This window comes from Lepidochelys olivacea (assembly GCF_965140295.1).
Source record: "Lepidochelys olivacea isolate rLepOli2 genome assembly, chromosome: 1".
NCBI classification, from domain to species: Eukaryota; Metazoa; Chordata; order Testudines; family Cheloniidae; genus Lepidochelys; species Lepidochelys olivacea.
Genome location: NC_140411.1, coordinates 2,142,323 through 2,162,420, shown reverse-complemented (window position 1 = coordinate 2,162,420; position 20,098 = coordinate 2,142,323). Strand labels below are relative to the sequence as shown.

The 20,098-nt window shown below is 44.7% G+C and overlaps 1 protein-coding gene across 1 annotated transcript in view; it reads right to left on the bottom strand.

Moving 5' to 3' along the window:
* The window catches only part of LOC311514442 (uncharacterized protein), a gene marked incomplete at both ends in the record, with an annotated part of 30,757 nt that extends 14,114 nt beyond the window's left edge, over positions 1–16,643 (bottom strand). Inside the window, 2 exons of the mRNA XM_084617001.1 lie at positions 14,112–14,224; positions 15,699–16,643. Coding sequence (XP_084473127.1) covers positions 14,112–14,224; positions 15,699–16,643 — 1,058 coding nt within the window. The remainder of the gene's footprint in view (positions 1–14,111; positions 14,225–15,698) is intronic.
* Between the last annotated feature and the right edge of the window lie 3,455 nt (positions 16,644–20,098).

Genomic DNA, 20,098 nt, shown 5'->3' with positions numbered 1-20,098 from the left:
CCGCAGATATCAGGGTGATTGAAGTCTCCCATGAGATCCAGGGCCTGCGATCTAGTAACTTTCGTGAATTGCCGGAAGAAAGCCTCGTCCACCTTATACCCCTTGTCCGGTGGTCCATAGCAGACTCCCACCACGACATCACCCTTGTTGCTCACGCTTCTAAACTTAATCCAGAGACTCTCAGGTTTTTCTGCAGTTTCATACTGGAGCTCTGAGCAGTCATATTGCTCCTTTACATACAGTGCAACTTCCCCACCTTTTCTGCCCTGCCTGTCCTTCCTGAACTGTTTATATCCCTCCATGATAGTACTCCAGTCATGTGAGTTATCCCACCAAGTCTCTGTTATTCCAATCACATCCTAATTCCTTGACTGTGCCAGGACTTTCAGTTCTCCCTGCTTGTTTCCCATGCTCCTTGCATTTGTGTATAGGCACTTGAGATAACTCACTGATCATCCCTCTTTCTCAGTATGAGGCAGGAGCCCTCTCGTGCGCTCCTGCTCATGCTTCCTCCCGGTATCCCACTTCCCCACTTCCCTCAGGGCTTGGTCTCCTTCCCCCGGTGAACCTAGTTTAAAGCCCTCCTCACTAGGTTAGCCAGCCTGCTTTCAAAGATGCTCTTCCCTCTCTTCTTTAGGTGGAGCCCATCTCTGCATAGCACTCCTCCTTCTTGGAACACCATCCCACGGTCAAAGAATCCAAAGCCTTCTCTCCGACACCACCTGCATAGGCTTTCGTTGACTTCCATGATTCAACGGTCTCTACCCTGGCCTTTTCCTTCCACAGGGAGGATGGACGAGAACACCACTTGCACCTCAAACAACTTTATCCTTCTTCCCAGAGCCATGTAGTTTGCAGTGATCCACTCAAGATCATTCTTGGCAGTAACATTGGTGCCCACGTGGAGAAGCAGGATGGGGTAGTGATCCGAGGGCTTTATGAGTCTCGGCAGTCTTTCCATCACATCGTGAACCTTAGCTCCTGGCGAGCAGCAAACATTCTCGATTTTCCCCATCAGGGCAGCAGATAGATGACTCAGTTCCCGTGAGGAGAGAGTCCTGACCACCACCACCCGCCTCCTTCTCTTGGGAGCAGTGGTCGTGGAACCCCCATCCGTAGGACAGTGCATCTCATGCCTTCCAATCGGCGTAGACTCCTTCTGTTCCCTTCCCTCAGATGTATCATCTAGTCCACTCTCCGCATTTGCTGCAGGCTAGTGGGTCTGGCTCACACCGGGCAGGGCTCTGGACTCCCAAGCTGCCAGGGCAGGAAAGCAAGGGCAGAAATAGTCTTGGCACATCACTTGGCAACCCCCAGAGTGTTTCTGTGATCCAACCCATCACAGTGGTTTCCTGACTTTTATCTGCTGGAAACATGGAGCTGCTTGGGCTCCACACTGGAACAATTATAAGAATTTTTCAACATGGGCAAGACATATTTTCTCACAGCTACATTCGAGAAGTTGGCTGAACTGTTACGCCTGAAACTTTCAAATCCTATTGAGCCAGAAGCAGACACCCAGCATAGGAAATTTCAGTCCAAACACTTAAAATTTTGACAAACTATAAGCAACTGAAAATGAAATCTCCTAATTGAAAGTTTCAGACGGTCTTACCTAAAGGTGGTGCAACCAGCACCACCTACAATGGCCAATTCATTTGTGAATCCCATTCAGCTAAGGACTTTGCTCCAATAATGTCTGTGTCAAGGAGTTCCACAGGCCAAATATGTATTATGTAAACAATTTTCTTTTATCAGTATTGTATGTTCAGGCTTTCAGTGTAACTGAATATTCTCGTTTGTCTGTTATGAGACACAGTCAATATAAATGCTTGTTCTACTTTCGTTATTGATATATTCGTAGAGTGTCAGGCTAGAAAAGACCTTTAGATCATCCAGTCTTAATTCCTGGAAAATGCAGGCCATTTAATTTCATATGGTTACCCCTGTATTGAAATCCATAATATGTGTTTGACTAAAGCCTGGTCTACACAATGATATTATGGCATACAATCATAGACCCACAGGATGAGAAGGGACTGCAAGGGTCAGCTAGCCTAATCTCCTGTCAAGATGCAGAATTTGTTGCATCTAAACCATCCCAGTTAGATGACTATCCAGCCTTCTTTGGAAAACCCACACTGAAGGAACTTCCATGACCTACCGAGCGTCTGTTCCACTGTCCTCCTGTTATTTCAAGTTATGGAGTTTCTCCTGAGATTTCACCAAAATCTGCTGTGCTATGTTGAAACCCCTGTCTTTTTTAAAAGGTAAATAGATGAAGCTATTTCAGTCTCTCTCCCGCTGTCAGGCATTTTGTCCAGTCTCCAATCATTTTTGTGGCTCTTTTCTACAACCTCTCCAATTTTCCAACATCATTTTTTAAATGTGTACCCGAGAACTGGATGCAGTTGGTGCCATCAGTGCCATGTGCAGAGGTAAAATCCTTCCCATGCTCCAACTCACCATTCCCCTGATTATGTGTCCAAGGATCACATCAGCCCTTTTGGCCATAGCATTGAATTGTAAGCTCATGAGTTGGTTGTCCATTAAAACACTTAAATCTTTTTCAGGGTCCCTGACTTCCATAATACTATGCTCTAGTCTGTTTCATGCTATAAAAATATTTTATTTGCATGGGTCCAGCTCACCAAATGCTCCAGATCAGTCTGTATGCCTGCCCTGGCATCCTCATTGTAATCAATCTGCCAGTCTTTGAGTCATCCGTAAAATGTATCTGTCATGATTTCCTATTTGCTTCCAGATTCTTGATGAAAATATTGAATATCATTGGGCCTAGAACTGATCCCTGAAGAACTCCACTAAACACAGCTCCACTCACTGATGATGGCCCATTGACAAATGTTTTCTGAGATCTGTCAGTTAGTCCAGCTTTTAGTCCATTTACTGTATATACTATGGATAATGTATATTGTGCATTTTTAACTGAATGTTCTCCCCTACTAAATCAAATGCTTCAATGAAATCAACATCTGTTTTCCATAAACCATTTTGTTGACTGGCATTAATTATATTCCTCATCTTTTTTGGAACTAATCCCTTAGCAGCTTTACCATTGTTTACTAACATTGTCAAATCTGTTTCTTTAAACTTTCCCTTTATTTTTAATACTTTACATTCAACACACAACTGTCCTGGTTTTGGTTTTGGTTTTGCTGCCTGATTGCATACTACTAGTTCTGAATGAGACGTGTAGTGGATCAGTCACTTCTATTGGTCACTTTGCATGTTCATAACTCTAAGGTTCGACTGTAAATACTGTTGATCACCTTTCTTGACAGCTAATGGACTGGAAAGTGTTTCATCGCCTCAGGTGATATGAGTACCTCATACTGCTTCTTTCCGAATGCAGAACAAAATGATTTCATGAACACATCTACCTTTCCTGCCACATTAGCAAGTTTTCTATGTTCCTCTCATTGTCCTATACCTTTTTATGGATTTCTTTTGTTCTTAATATATTTAATAACCTCCTTAATGATATCCTAAGCCTTGCCAAGCATGGTTTTTCCCTGATGCCTTTAACATTCCTTATGAATTTTCATAACTTCCAATTTGTATTCCTTGCCATCTATTTCTCCATTATTCTCATGTATTATATGTTCTTTTTCCTCCTTAATTGCTGTGTCACTTTGCCACTGAACCAGGTTTTTAGCCAAAGTTGTCCATTTTCTTGATTGTGGAATCGTGGCTTTTTGACAATCTCATAATCTCTTCTTAAAGAACTCCCATGTTTCATTCCCTTTTTTGTGTTTAAATTTTTCCTCCTGATCAGTTTTCCTGATAATTTGTCTCAGCTTTGGTGAATTAGCTCTTTTGATTCATTAAGAATCTACAGATGTTGCTGATTGGGAACTTTTTCTTTGACAATTGAATGCAATCAGTTCCATGCTTTATTTTGTTCTCCTCTGTTACATGCCCTCTTCTTTGTCTCTTCTCTAAACAAAGCAGGCCCAGACTTTTCAGCTTGTCAGTTTATGGCAACTGCCCCCATTCTCACAGCCTTTCTCAGAAACTCTCTTTATATCTGAATTATAGACACTGGTTGACCCCTATTGACCCTGTATCCAGAACAAGTTATTCTCCATACTATTGTTTAGGCATCCTTAGATCATCTTTGTTTCGGCTGCTGCTGAGATGAGTTTGAGTTGGGAGTTTCCCCCTGGAACACGTTTCTGCAAAGGTTTAAATTGTTTCCACTCTCAGCAACCGGGTGAATGGGGAACCGGTTCTCAGCAACAGTTTGAATGGGGAACTCCCTACAACATGTGTTAGGATATAAATATTCAGGCCTGTCTGTAAAGGCCTAGATTCGAAGAATGGAGGTGTATGTTTATCATTTCGCTAGTAATAGAGGTATACAAGAAAGAATCTGTGTAAGGGCCTTCTCTCCCTGTGACAGTCTGAGGCCCTGTTCTTAGGCCAATGCCTTTGGCTAAGCAGCAGAGGCAGCCATAAGCTGGGAAGCGACCGGTCACCTCCTCACATCCCAAACTAGTCAATCTGGGGCTGTTAGGAAGGGGATCCGATCTATCACCTCCAGAGAAAGGGAAGAGCCTAGAAGATGTAAAAGGAAATTTAGGTTGATAATTTTCTGTCTTCTAAGAACTCACTTATCAATAGACACAGCTGGAAAACCCTTATGTCTTTATAGATGTAGTTGTGAAATCCTCACTTCTGTATTGTTTTGTCATTAGAGTTCCCACTTTGCCATTCTTTATTGGCATGGTCTCTGTCTGGTTCTGTGATTGATTCTGTCTGCTGTAAAATTAATTTTGCTGGGTGTAAACGAATTAAGGTGGTGGGATATAATTGGTTAGCTAATCATGTTACAATATGTTAGGATTGGTTAAATTTCAGTAGAATGATTGGTTAAGGGATAGCTAAGAATATTACTATATAAATTAGGGGCAAACAGGAAGTAAGTTGGGATTCGAAAATAAGGAAAAAGGAACTTGGATTGCTGGAGTTCACCCCAATAAACATCAGATTGTTTGCAGCTTCAGAATTTGGGTATTGTTGCTCTCTGTTCAAGCGAGAAGGACCAGGGAAGTGGGAGAGTGAAGGAATAAGCTCTCTAACAATATGTTTCAGAGTAGCAGCCACATTAGTTTGTATTCACAAAAAGAAAAGGAGTACTACATGGATTCTCTAGCCTGGGTTTCATTGCATTAAAGAACAATGATGGATAATAGGTATCTACACTCATGTTACCTGCTGGTATCTATTAAGGTTTTCCACACCATGATGTCGATGAATTATTGAAGCATGGAACACAATAAAATATGGAATTTGCTTTAGTGGTGTCAATTATTCATAATTTGTTACTCTGAATAATGAAAATGTCATTTATCAGTGTGTGAAGAGCGACCAATCTGCTTTACCCATGAGAACAGCCCTCAGTAGAGCATGCAGTGTCTCATATTAACATTGTCTGTCCATCCAGGCATTTATATTGAGACCATCCCTGGGCACATACAGGAAGTCAGGGGAATATACAGTACATGCAGGAGACACGATTCTGCCTCAGAGTTGGACACCTTCTCCCCTACTCCGTGTCAGATTCCAACACAACCAACTTCACCAACCCCTCCACCTTCGTCCTCCTGGGCATTCCTGGCCTGGAAGTCAGCGCATGTCTGGATCTTCATCCCATTTTCCACCCTGTACGCCATAGGTGTCTTGGGGAACTTCACCAACCTGTTCATTGTCAGAAGGAATCTGAGCCTCCACGGGCCTGTCACTGACCTGGTCCTGTTTAGGTCCATCCTTCCCAAAATGTTGTGTTCTGTGTGTGGTGGCCAAGATGGGCCTGGCTGTGGTGCTGCATGACAGTGTGATTGTATGGCCCTATCCCTTCCTGGTGAGGCAGTGGCCCTATTGTTGAACAAACATTAGTACTGTGAGCATTCTGTTTGATCAGTCTGGATGTGTTTTTTATTGCTGTGTCCTATATCCACATCTTCAGGGCCATCTTCAGCATCCCCAGAAAGGGCGCCCTGCTCAAGACTTCTGGGACCTGCAGCTCCCACCTTTGTGTGATTTGATGCTCTTACATTCCAGTTCTCTTCAGCTTCCTCATGCACACGTTTGGCCACAATGTGGTTCTGCATTTCAAATTCTCATTGCCAACGGCTACCTTCTGTTACCCCCTATGCTGAACCCCATCATCTAGGAGGTGAGGACCCATAAAATCCAGGACAGGCTGCCCCTGCTCTTTACTCATAAAGGGACCTAAAGTTTTCTCCTGTTGCTTCAGATCTCAGAGTGAGTTCTTTGACAAGTTGGTTGGTGATAGGGTGCTAGGCTCTCTTCCCTGAGTCACTTTCCAGAAAGTAAGAAAGACTAATCTGTTTCCTGACCTCATTGTGTTATGTCAGCATGATAAGCTGAGGAACCGGTCTATGTACAATATAATGGGTTACCACATTTCCTCTTCCTGCTAAATGGACCTCCAAAATCCTGCCCCTTGCCTCAACTCTTCTGCCAAGACTCCACCCATTTTGCCTCTTCTCCCCCAAGGGCCTGCCCTTGTTGTTTGTTCCTCTCTTTGCTTCCCTTTCCCTTGCTGGATTATTTTGACATCCCTCCCCCGACCCCAAGCTGCAAGAGAGACATTTCAGTTTTTGATAGGGGTGGCAACTTTAACTGTGAGTCCAGCAGCTAGTTTGACTTTTGAAAACTCAAGTTTTTTGGCAGAAGGACTGTATCTAATTCCTAAATAAAGAAAGAATATTAATTAATAATGAACCCCCCCCCCCAGCTTTAGTACTAACATGTCCTGAAATTCTGTGGCAAGTCACTTAAAGGACACTGGTTAGGTATAAAATTTTCATGTATATCCTTAACTCCGTGGAGAGAGGGACCCTGTCAGGACTCTCGGACTCTGTCTCAGCTAAGGAAGGAGAGTGGGTTCCAGTCGGGGGAGGGACAGATAAATCTTGGGACTACATAAGAACATCAGAATACCCATAATGGGTCAGATCAGTGGTCCATCTAGCCCAGTATCCTGTTTGCCAAGAGTGCCCTTTGCCATGTGTCTCAGAGGGAATGAACAGAACATGGAAATCATCAAGTGATTCATGTCGCCCACACCCAGATTCTGGCAAACAAATGCAAAGGACACCATCCCTGCCCATCCTGGATAACAACCATTGATTGACCTATCAATAGAACATAGGTATTCCATACCCCTAGTCATTTCTGGTGCCTTTCTCTGTACCTTTTCCAATTCCAAGCTTTCTTTTTTAAGATGGGGAGGCCAGATATGCACACACTAATCAATGCGTGGACATACCAGTCTTAATGACTCCAAACATTCTGTTAGCTTTTTTGTTTGCCATTGCATATTGATGAGATATTTTAACCCTACTAATGCACGTCTAATTGCATGAACTGTCTCTATCCTTAGGTTTTTGTCTTTTCCTGTTCTCTTTGCTCACACACCTGCTGATCAGAGGCAGGAGTTTGGAGTGGAGGCATCTGTCTACAAATATGCTTGTTTTGAAGCTTATCAGCCCTAACAAGATCTCAGCTGGACAGAAGAAAGGAGTAACTGCATTCTAGATTAAACCAGTTTCTTCCAGCTTCTCCGCTGAGAAGTGGGCATGGAGGAAATGGAACCTCCCCAGAAGAGGTATCAGAGAGAGGAAGTGTTGTTCAGCCTTTCAAAACCAGAGAGACTGGATGAATCAGGAGAAGCTTACGAAGAGAGGGAAGAGCATCTTTGCCAGCAGGCTGGCTAACCTAGTGAGGAGGGCTTTAAACTAGGTTCACCGGTGGAAGGAGACCAAAGCCCTGACGTAAGTGGGAAAGCGGGATACCGGGAGGAAGCTCAGGCAGGAATGTCTGTGAGGGGAGGGCTCCTGCCTCATATTGAGAATGAGGGGCAATCAACAGGTTATCTCAAGTGCTTATATACAAATGCACAAAGCCTTGGAAACAAGGAGGGAGAACTGGAGGTCCTGGTGATGTCAAGGAACTATGACGTGATTGGAATAACAGAGACTTGGTGGGATAACTCACATGACTGGAGTACTATCATGGATGGTTATAAACTGTCCAGGAAGGACAGGCAGGGCAGAAAAGGTGGGGGAGAAGCACTGTATGTAAGGAAGCAGTATGACTGCTCAGAGCTCCGGTACGAAACTGTAGAAAAACCTTAGTGTCTCTGGATTAAGTTTAGAAGTGTGTGCAACAACAGTGATGTAGTGGTGGGAGTCTGCTATAGACCACCGGACCAGGGGGATGAGTTGATTGAGGCTTTCTTCCGGCAGCTCACGGAAGCTACTAGATCTCAAGCCCTGATTCTCATGGGTGACTTTAATTTTCCTGATATCTGCTGGGAGAGCAATACAGCGGTGCATAGACAATCCAGGAAGTTTTTGGAAAGCGTAGGGGACAATTTCCTGGCGCAAGTGCTAGAGGAGCCAAATGGGGGGGGGGAGCTTTTCTTGACCTGCTGCTCACAAACCGGGTAGAATTAGTGGGGGAAGCAAAAGTGGATGGGAATCTGGGAGGCAGTGACCTTGAGTTGGTTGAGTTCAGGATCCTGACACAGGGAAGAAAGGTAAGCAGCAGGATACTTCAGAAAAGCAGACTTCGACTCCCTCAGGGAACGGATGGCCAGGATCCCCTGGGGGACTAACTTGAAGGGGAAAGGAGTCCAGGAGAGCTGGCTGTATTTCAAGGAATCCCTGTTGAGGTTACAGGGACAAACCATCCCGATGAGTCGAAAGAATAGTAAATATGGCAGGCGACCCGCTTGGCTTAATGGTGAAATCCTAGCAGATCTTAAACATAAAAAAGAAGCTTACAAGAAGTGTAAGGTTGGACATATGACCAGGGAAGAGTATAAAAATATTGCTCGGGCATGTAGGAATGTTATCAGGAGGGCCAAATCACACCTGGAGCTGCAGCTAGCGAGAGATGTCAAGAGTAACAAGAAGGGTTTCTTCAGGTATGTTGGCAACAAGAAGAAAGCCAAGGAAAGTGTGGGCCCCTTACTGAATGAGGGAGGCAACCTAGTGACAGAGGATGTGGAAAAAGCTAATGTACTCAATGCTTTTTTTGCCTCTGTCTTCACTAACAAGGTCAGCTCCCAGACTGCTGCGCTGGGAATCACAAAATGGGGAAGAGATGGCCAGCCCTCTGTGGAGATAGAGGTGGTTAGGGACTATTTAGAAAAGCTGGACGTGCACAAGTCCATGGGGCTGGACGAGTTGCATCCGAGAGTGCTGAAGGAATTGGCGGCTGTGATTGCAGAGCCATTGGCCATTATCTTTGAAAACTCGTGGCGAACCGGGGAAGTCCCGGATGACTGGAAAAAGGCTAATGTAGTCCCAGTCTTTAAAAAAGGGTAGAAGGAGGATCCTGGGAACTACAGGCCAGTCAGCCTCACCTCAGTCCCTGGAAAAATCATGGAGCAGGTCCTCAAAGAATCAATCCTGAAGCACTTGCATGAGAAGAAAGTGATCAGGAACAGCCAGCATGGATTCACGAAGGGAAGGTCATGCCTGACTAATCTAACCGCCTTTTATGATGAGATTACTGGTTCTGTGGATGAAGGGAAAGCAGTGGATGTATTGTTTCTTGACTTTAGCAAAGCTTTTGACACGGTCTCCCACAGTATTCTTGTCAGCAAGTTAAGGAGGTATGGGCTGGATGAATGCACTACAAGGTGGGTAGAAAGCTGGCTAGATTGTCGGGCTCAACGGGTAGTGATCAATGGCTCCATGTCTAGTTGGCAGCCGGTATCAAGTGGAGTGCCCCAAGGGTCGGTCCTGGGGCCGGTTTTGTTCAATATCTTCATAAATGATCTGGAGGATGGTGTGGATTGCACTCTCAGCAAATTTGCAGATGACACTAAACTGGGAGGAGTGGTAGATACGCTTGAGGGGAGGGATAGGATACAGAAGGACCTAGACAAATTGGAGGATTGGGCCAAAAGAAATCTGATGAGGTTCAATAAGGATAAGTGCAGGGTCCTGCACTTAGGACGGAAGAACCCAATGCACAGCTACAGACTAGGGACCGAATGGCTAGGCAGCAGTTCTGCGGAAAAGGACCTAGGGGTGACAGTGGACGAGAAGCTGGATATGAGTCAGCAGTGTGCCCTTGTTGCCAAGAAGGCCAATGGCATTTTGGGCTGTATAAGTAGGGGCATAGCGAGCAGATCGAGGGACGTGATCGTTCCCCTCTATTCGACATTGGTGAGGCCTCATCTGGAGTACTGTGTCCAGTTTTGGGTCCCACACTACAAGAAGGATGTGGATAAATTGGAGAGAGTCCAGCGAAGGGCAACAAAAATGATTAGGGGTCTAGAACACATGAGTTATGAGGAGAGGCTGAGGGAGCTGGGATTGTTTAGCCTGCAGAAGAGAAGAATGAGTGGGGATTTGATAGCTGTTTTCAACTACCTGAAAGGGGTTTCCAAAGAGGATGGCTCTAGACTGTTCTCAATGGTATCAGATGAGAGAACGAGGAGTAATGGTCTCAAGTTGCAGTGGGGGAGGTTTAGATTGGATATTAGGAAAAACTTTTTCACTAAGAGGGTGGTGAAACACTGGAATGCGTTACCTAGGGAGGTGGTAGAATCTCCTTCCTTTGAGGTTTTTAAGGTCAGTCTTGACAAAGCCCTGGCTGGGATGATTTAACTGGGAATTGGTCCTGCTTCAAGCAGGGGGTTGGACTAGATGACCTTCAGGGGTCCCTTCCAACCCTGAGATTCTATGATTCTATGATTCTAAGCTGGAGCAGGGGAAGGGCTCAAGGGTGGCAAAGAGGAATCTGAGGATGCAGGTTTATGGCTGCAGAAGAGAGAGAGACTCCAGATGCAGGAGAAGTCATGAGTTGCAGGAGGGACAAATTATCCTCCAGGGATGTGTGGACAAAGAAATGACTATAGGAAAACATAAGTCCAACTATCCATATAAAATTATGGGGTCTAAATTAGCTTTTAACACTCAGAAAGGAGAGCTTGGCATCGTTATGGATAGTTCTCTGAAAACATCTACTCAATGTACAGCAGGGAATCAGTTAGAAAGGGAAAGATAATAGACTGAAAATAACATATTGCCTGTATCTATATCCATGGTATGCCCATACCTATACTGCTGCTTGCAGATCTGGGTGTCCCATCTCAAAAAGATATATTGGAATTTAAAACATTATGGAAAAGGGCAACAAGAATGATAAGGGGTATAGAACGGCTTCCGTATGAGGAGAGATTAATAAGAATGGGTCTTTTCAACTTGGGAAAGAGACAACTAAGGGGGGGGATATGAGAGAGGTCTATGAAATCATGAATGGTGTGGAGAAAGTAGAAAAGGAAGTGCTATTTACTCCTTCTCATTACACAAAAAGTACGGGTCACCCAATGAAATAATTGGCAGTGGTTTAAAACACACGAAAGGAAGTATATCTTCACACAACACACAGTCAACCTGTTGTTGGGAACACTGGGGCATGGCCACTAGGTAACTCGAGGGGATGGAAGACCACAAGTGTTGATGAAGCCCCCTTGCACTAGGCCCCGGTGTCCTTGGCCCCCCCTCCTGCCTGGAGGCATTCGCAGCAGCTCTGCCTACTAGGCCCAAGTGTCCTTGGCCCCCCCGCCTGGAGGCACACACAGCAGTTATGCTGAGAATCTGCAACAGTATGTTGCAGAGTCAGACTGCCTGAAACTAAGCAAGGCCAAACAGGGGAGATATGGAAGAACAATGCTGAATAAAGCAGCTTTATGTATAGTTTAACAAATGATACAGAGAATCAGGGAACTAGCTGGGAACTGGATTGGCTGGCTATATGGATACTTGGAGCAGCTTGCTATTGGATAAGTATGCTGGGAAAAAGGATGTATAAAAGCCTGTGTAACTTCCTGCTCTGTTGTGCAGGATTTGAGATTTTATTCTCCCTGTACCTTTTTGCAGCTGCAAATAAACTTTTCTGCTTCTCCACCCCGTTGTGATTATTGGGTGTAGCACACCGGGTAACGAACCACTCAAGCTGTTGTTCAGCCTCTCGGCACTGGGTGCCGGCAACACTGTGAAGCTCTTTGTTACAGGATGTTGTGAAAGACAAGAGTATTACAGCTTTCAAAATAACTAGATGAATTCATGGAGGATAGGTCCATCAATGGCTATTAGCCAGGATGGGCAGGGATGTTGTCACTACCCTCTGTTTGCTGGAAGCTGGGAAAGAGTGATGGAGAATGGATCATTTGATAATTATCTGTTCTGTTCATTTCCTCTGAAGCATCTGAAATTGGCCACAGCTGGAAGACAGGATACTGGGCTAGATGAACCTTTGGTCTAACCCAGCATGTCTGTTCTTAAGTTCACTGAAGAAGGAAATGGTGTGCAGATGTTGTGTTGTGTTGTGTTTACCTGGATCTAGGTATCTCTTCTGTTGCCTAAGGTAGATGAGTTGTTTTAGCAACCTGTGGATGGGGTTCCAGGGGGTCCCACTCTGAGATTGCTCAATTAGGTCAAACTGCAAAGAAAGGGGATGACAATCTTCAAAATGGGTGGTTATTCTAATACTTGGACTAACCAAGTCAGCATCAAAAAGACTTTTGCAATGCTTTACTGCTTACACAGAAGCCAAAACACAATTCCCTTAAAGCAACCCAGCCTTGGGCTTCCACCCAGACAGACAAGTCAAGTACAATGATGATTATTGAAAACCTTATTCATCATATAATAAAGATCTACCAATACCAAAGGATTGTACATATCACCTCCCTGGTAAATGAATATTTTAGATATTACCCAAATATTCACTTAGAGCCAATTCTTATTAACTAAACTAAGATTTATTAAACAGGAGAGAATGTTGGTTGAAAGATAATTATACACAGACACTTGATTAGAATTTCAAAGTCAGTTTCATAGTCGAGATGGCTGGATTCAGAGTTCAACAGAGTTCTTTCAGAATTATCGAGAGATTATAGTCCAATGTTGAAATATTCATTATCAGGGTGATCCAGGGTGTATCAGGAAACCAGAATCTTGTGACTCCGGCTTCCCCTGATGATGCTTAATCAGATCTGAGATTAAAAGTATCAGGTTCTAAGAGCCCTTTTCACAGTTCCAGGGCAGCACAGCAGTCCTTGGGTGAATAATAGGCTTTTGAAGTAACCTTCTCTTTCTTAAACATCACCTGTGATTAACTACCCAGATTAACATCAGGTTATTATTCATTAAGCAGTTAAAGAGAGGTCTCCAGAAACGTTAAAGAGATGTATAGAAAATGATATTATTGCACCCAAGTTCCATTTAATAATATTTCCTTTTCATCTCCAAATTAACTGAATACAGCTCTAGACAGGAATCCTTTGCGCACACTGTTAACATCTAACCCACTGGCTTTTCTCACCCTCCGAAGGAGGTCCTAGGTCCTGCCACTTGGTATCAGGGCATCTGAGGAAGTGAAGCGTGTGGAGCATGAGCATGTACAGTTGTTCCCTTGGCGGAATTCAGAAATGAACCAGCTGCAGGGCTTGCAGACCTCACGGGTTATTCAAGGGAGGCGTTCAGGGAACTTATGGGACAGGAGCCCAATCAAGAATTGCAGAGGTCCTGGGGTGATGAGTGGATGGGGAGCACCCTCTTGTTGGACCCTTTCAAGGAAAATCCGAGCAGTAGGCAATAAGGTTGCCCCCATCTCCTTGTGTATGCGCAGGGCGGTCTGAAGTGTGAAGAGCCCCAGGTGAGGTCCAAGATGAAAGATGCCATCATGGCCATTAAATGGCGGGCTGAGAATTGAGCCAGCCGAATGCTGTAGGAGTGGGCCCATGGAAGATGGAAACAAAATACATACATGGGGTCCAACCAAGAGTGGAAAAACCGATCTACCTCCACCTGGACATAGGTAAAAGTGGAATTGTCATCCGGGTGTTCGCTGCAATAGACATCCACCAGAGAGTGATGATTAAAGATCTCATTGAGGATGTCTGCAGTGGCCTGGCTACTCTTGATCCCTGAGCAATTCTGGTCCTCAAAGATGGTATTAAAATCCCCACTTAGGACCAGGCACTAGTGAGGATCCAAGGTGCTGAGGAAGGCAGATGCCTGTTGACAGAAACACACCCACTCCGTGTCTGCATTTGTGCGTAGACATTCAACAAATTCAATGTCAGCCCCTCCACACAGGCCTGGACGTTCAGCAGGCTGCCTGGGTTGACCTCAGCAACTCCCAGCATCTGAGGGTGAATGTCAGGGGAGAAGAGGGTGGCCATCCAAGACAAATGAGCACAGATGTCTTAACATACACCATGTCCCCCCATTCCAGCCACTTACTAGTCTCGGCGGCTGGATCATTGTTGGTTTCCTGCAGGCAAACCACGGAGTACCCTACCTCACAAACGAAGGAGAGCACCTGGCAACAGGAGAGACCCACCCTAGAGCTTCTGGTGTTCAAGTTGAAAAGATGGTTGGCTTCATTCTCAGGGCTGAGGAGGACCCTTGCAACAATCGCTGAACAACCTGAAAGGGTTGTCACAGCAGTTGCGGGCCCACTGGTAGACCAGGATGTCCTGCCTCTCTGTTCCCTTCCACTTCTCCAAAACCGCCCTTGTGGCCCAGAGGACGAGATGGATGTCTCCCCAACACTAGAGAGGAAGCTTCACCTTACCCTTGAAACCAAAGGTGTCAACCAGAAAACGGTCAAGCTCATCCAGCAGCTCAGTGGGGGAAGGGGTAGTGGACCCATGATGATCCTCTGGCTGGGCCCCTGTTCTGACCCTTTGGCCCAAGGAGATGGGCAAAGAAGGAGCAGACAACCAGTGCGGTGATTATACTGGTGGCATTTTGCAACCAGTTTCTTTCTCCAGAAAGGGAAAGGGAGGTGGAGGGAAGGGAGCAGCCCCTAAAGGGTCAGGGAGGGAAGAGAAACCACTCCCTGAGGTTCGTCCAAGGACGGGGAAATGAGGAAGCAGTGGTGTGGAAGATGGGCGGACAAAAATGAGTAGGGCTTCTTTCCCCCTCTCCCCTCCCCTGCTCCACACGAATCGCATGATAATTAACATGTTTTGTTCATTCCCTGGCACTGGGCGCTGTCAGAAGCCAGGCAACTGTGCAACATGGACCATTGGTTTTTCCCTTTGTGGCCATTCTGATCTTACTTAGACCCCAGATGTATCTGCCTTCTCCTGTAACACACTGTACCCCATTTCCCTCCCAGAGCTGAGATAGATCCCAGGAGTCCTGACGGGGTCTCTCTCTCTCCTCAGAGTTAGTAACAAAGTAAGAATAAACTTTAAAATTTAAACACTAACCAGTGTCCCTTAAGTGACTGGCCATAAGATGTGAGAACATCTTGGTTTTAGAGATGACTGTGTCACAGCTGACAAGGGGAAGGGAAGACATGAGCATGTGACAGGGGCAGGGCCTTGGGGAGAAGACACACAGCAGGGTCCAGGCTTGAGAGAGTAGATGGGGTAAGATTGCAATTTCAAGGATCCAGCTACCAGCAATTAGAAAGGTGGCAACCCAGTGTAGTGGACACGACTGATTCCCCAGTTCATCACATTTACGCAGCACAGTAAGGACAGGAAAGGGTTTAATCTCACTTTGACTGTCCAGTAAGTGATTCAAGGAAGAGGGCCCAGCACCATCCACCAGCCAGCTCTGCACAGAGCTCAATCTGAGAGCCAGAGCACAAAGAAAAAACATTTAGTTCTCTTTATGAGTAAAGAGCTGGAGCAACCTGCCCCAGATCTGTTTGGTCCTCACCCCATAAATGATGGGGTGTAGCATGGGGGGCACCAGCAGGTACATATTGGCAAAGAGAACAAGGAAGTGGTGGGGCACATTATGGACAAACCTCTGCATGAAAGAGGAGAAGAAATCTGGGATGTACAAAGCTAAGATGGCACAAAGATGAGAGATGCAGGTCCTAAAAGTTTTGAGCTGAGCATCCTTTGTGGGGAGACAGAAGATGGCCCAGAGGATCTGAGTATAGGACACAGCTATAAAAAACACATCCATTCCTATCATAGAGAAAAGATTAAAAAGTCCATAGTAACTATTGATGTGGATGTCAGCACAGGCCAGGTTCACGACAGCTATATGCCGACAATAGGTGTGGGGGATGATGTTTGTTCTGCAATATGGCAACCGCCTCACCAGGAAGGGGTAGGGTAATGCGAGTATGCAACTGCGAAGCACCACGGCCAGGCCTATCTTGACCACAACAGAGTTTGTCAGGGTTGAGGAATGTCTCAGGGGATGGCAGATGGCCACGTAACGATCCAAAGCCATGGCCACGAGGATCCCAGACTCCATCCCTGAGAAGGAGTGAACGAAGTACATCTGGGTGAGGCAGGCACTGAAATTGATCTCCCTGGAATTGAACCAGAAGATGCTCAGCATTTTGGGCAGGGTGGACGTGGACGTGAGAAGGTCGGTGACGGCCAGCATGCAGACGAAATAGAACATGGGCGTGTGGAGGCTCGGCTCCCTCTTCACGATGAACAGGATGGTGAAGTTCCCCAACATGGCTATGGCGTACATAACACAGAAGGGGATGGAGATCCAGATATGGGCTGCCTCTAGGCCAGGAATACCAAGTAAGATGAAGGTGGAGGGGTTAGGGAAGTCAGATGTGTTGGAATCTGACATGAAGTAGAGGAGAAGGTGTCCAACTCTGAGGCAGAAGAGTGCCTCCTGCATGTAACATACGTTCCCCTGACTTTCTGTGTGTTCCCAGGTTCTCGGGTGAGGGTCACAGTAGAAATGCCTGAATGGAGAGACAACATTAATATGAGACATTACATGCACTAGTGGAGACTGTTCCCATGGGAGAAGGAGACTGATCACTCTTCACACACTGAAAAATTACATTTTCATCATAAACAGGAAATAACTATGAACAGTGAGCCTACTAAATACAGTTCCACATTTTGTGGTGTTTTCTACATTAATAATTCCTATACTTTGTGGTGGGGGATCCTTAAGAGGCACCAGAAGAAGACACAAATGTGGATACTGGTTATCCATCATTGTTCCTTAACGCAATGGGAGCCAGGATAGAGAGTCTATACTGTAAGGAGTTCCCCATTCATCTCGTTGTTCAACATCTGAGAGTGGAAAAAAAACAAACTTTTCGGAAGACATGTGCTGGGAGAAACATCCCAACTAGAACAAACATCAGGAAAAAGACCTTGGCACCATTGGTAGCAGCTCAAAAGAAACACCTGCTCATTCGCAGCAGTGGACAAAACAAAAGCAACGTTCAGATCACTAAGATATGGGATGGAGAATAACATGTTCTGGATATGTGCTCAGTTTTGGTTACCTAGTCTCTATTAAGGATATAGCATAACTAAAAGGGATTTCCAAGACAGGCTTTGGGAATGGGGGAGGCTGCCATATGCAAACATATACAAAAGTCTGGGCCTCTTTAGATTATACAAAAGCCAAAGAAGAGAGCATATGATATAGGAGAGGGAAATAAAAAATAAAACTGATTTACATTGAAATGGACAGTTCCCAACCACTACTATTGATAGACACTTACTGCTCAAAAGAGGACTAATTCCCCAAAGCTGAGGAAACTTGTGAGCAAAACTGCTTGGGACGAAAAATGTAGACAAAAACTATGAATGAAAATTGGTAGTTCTTTGATAAGATTTTATTAGAGAGCAGAGTAATCATGATTCCACAGTAAACAAAGTGAACAACTTTGGGTAAAAACCTGGTTCAGTGGTAAAGTGAAGGCAGGGGGCGGAGAGAAGCAATATGTAACTAAGAATAGAAATCAGAAATTGTCTAAATTGATTAGGGACATTAAGACATCATGGAAAACTTCATGTCTGGCAGGGCTATGGATCACAAAAAAGAGGTTATTAAGTATATTAACAACAGGAGAAATCACAGAAAAGTTTTATGTCAATTCCTGTGTTAAATGCAAAGTATTAAAAAATAAAGGGAAAGGGTTTTTTTTCTAAAAAATTGACAAGGTAAAGAAACAATGGAAAAGCTGTTATGGGATTAGTTAAAAAAAAATCTAGAAATGTAAGTAATGCCAGGACCAACAGGGTTTATGCAAAACAGGTCTTGTTAAATAACCCTGATTTCATTCTTTTATTTGATTGATCAAAAGGAACCACACAGATGTAACAAAACTTGATTTCTCAAAGGCATTTGATTGAGTAGGGGAAAATTCTGAGATAAAAAAATAACACACTACCATATCAGTAGAGAACATGTAAAATGGACTGAAAACTGGCTAACTGATGGATCTCAGACAGCTGTCATCAATAGGCCTTTGTCAGTAAATGCTGCTGTTTGTAGTGGGGTTCTGCAGGCAACCCAGCTCTAGTCCTGATGCTATTCAATATTTTAATCAATTATCTGAAAGAAAATAGAAAATCACTGCAAATAAAATTTGCGATAACCCAAAGATTGGCAGAGCAGATACAAGAGGTGGCCAGGGCAGGCATACCGAGTGATATGGTGTATTTGGAAAGTTGGGCCCATGCAAACAAAATGTTGTATTACAATCAAATGCGAAATGATCCTCTTGGAACAGGGAGTGCAGGCCTGACCCACAGACAACAGCACTGTATTAGGCAATGCAAGGACCTTGAAAAGGGTCATTGTTGACAACCAACTAATTGTGAGCGCCAGTGAGATGTTGTAGCAGTAAGGGATGATGGGGTCCTTGGATGTATAAACAGAGGGGTGGTGAGTTGGAGCAGGGGAAGGATTTTACCTCTGCTTATGGGATTGGAGAAACAAACTACATCCAGTTCTGAGGTCCACATTTGAAATAAAGATGATGAAAACTTGGAGAGGGGGCAGAAAAGAGCCATAATAAATATTGGAGGATAGAAAAAAAGCCTGACTGTTAGACTTGAGGGTGTATATCTCTTTAACGTACCAAAAACGTGATCAAGCAGAGACTTTCATGGGGAGAAAAACATGGCTAGTAATAGGCTCTGTAATCTACCAGAGAAAGGCTGATCAAGACTGAAGGGCTCGAAATTAGGGCCAAATTCCAGCTTGAAATTAGGGCCACAATTTTAGCACTGAGGGTGATTAACCACTGGGGCATACTGAGAAGGGAAGTGCTAGATTCTCCAATTCCCCATGTTGGCAGATCCAGACTGATTGTTTTCTGGAAGATCTCCTTCAATGGCTGTTTACACTTAAAATGCTACAGCAGTGTTGCCATAGTGCTTCAATATAGACACCACTTACACAGAGGGAAGGGGTTCTCCCCTGAGCATAGGTAATCCCCGAGAGGTGGTAGCTAGCTGGATGGAAGAATTCATCTCATGCTGTCTACACCAGGGCACAGATAATCCAACAAGCTCTTGGAATGTATTGGAAACAATTCTTTGTTCCAGAAGCTGGAGAAAGCTACTAGGAGAGAGGCTGTTCTAGACTTGATTTTGACAAACAAGGAGGAACTGATTGAGAATTTGAAAGTGGAAGGCAACTTGAGGGAAAATGATCATAGAATCATAGAATCATAGAATATCAGGGTTGGAAGGGACCCCAGAAGGTCATCTAGTCCAACCCCCTGCTCAAAGCAGGACCAATTCCCAGTTAAATCATCCCAGCCAGGGCTTTGTCAAGCCTGACCTTAAAAACCTCTAAGGAAGGAGATTCTACCACCTCCCTAGGTAACGCATTCCAGTGTTTCACCACCCTCTTAGTGAAAAAGTTTTTCCTAATATCCAATCTAAACCTCCCCCACTGCAACTTGAATGATGAGTTCACGATTCTAAGGAACTTTAGGAAGGAAAACAGCAAAATAAAGACAATGGATTTCAAGAAGGCAGACTTTAGCAAACTCAGGGAGTTGGTAGGAAAAATCTCATGGGAAGCAAGGCCGGCAGTTTTTCAGAGAGACGTTATTAAGGGCACAAGATGGAACTATCCCTCTGCGTAGGAAAGAAAGGAAGTCTGTCAAGAGATGACAATGGCTTAACCAGGAGATCCTGAATGATCTAAAAACAGAAAAGGAGCCTACAAAACATGGAAACAAGGTCAAATGACAAAGCAGGAATATAAATTAATAACACATGTATGTAGGGGCAAAATTAGAAAGGCCAAGGCACAAAATG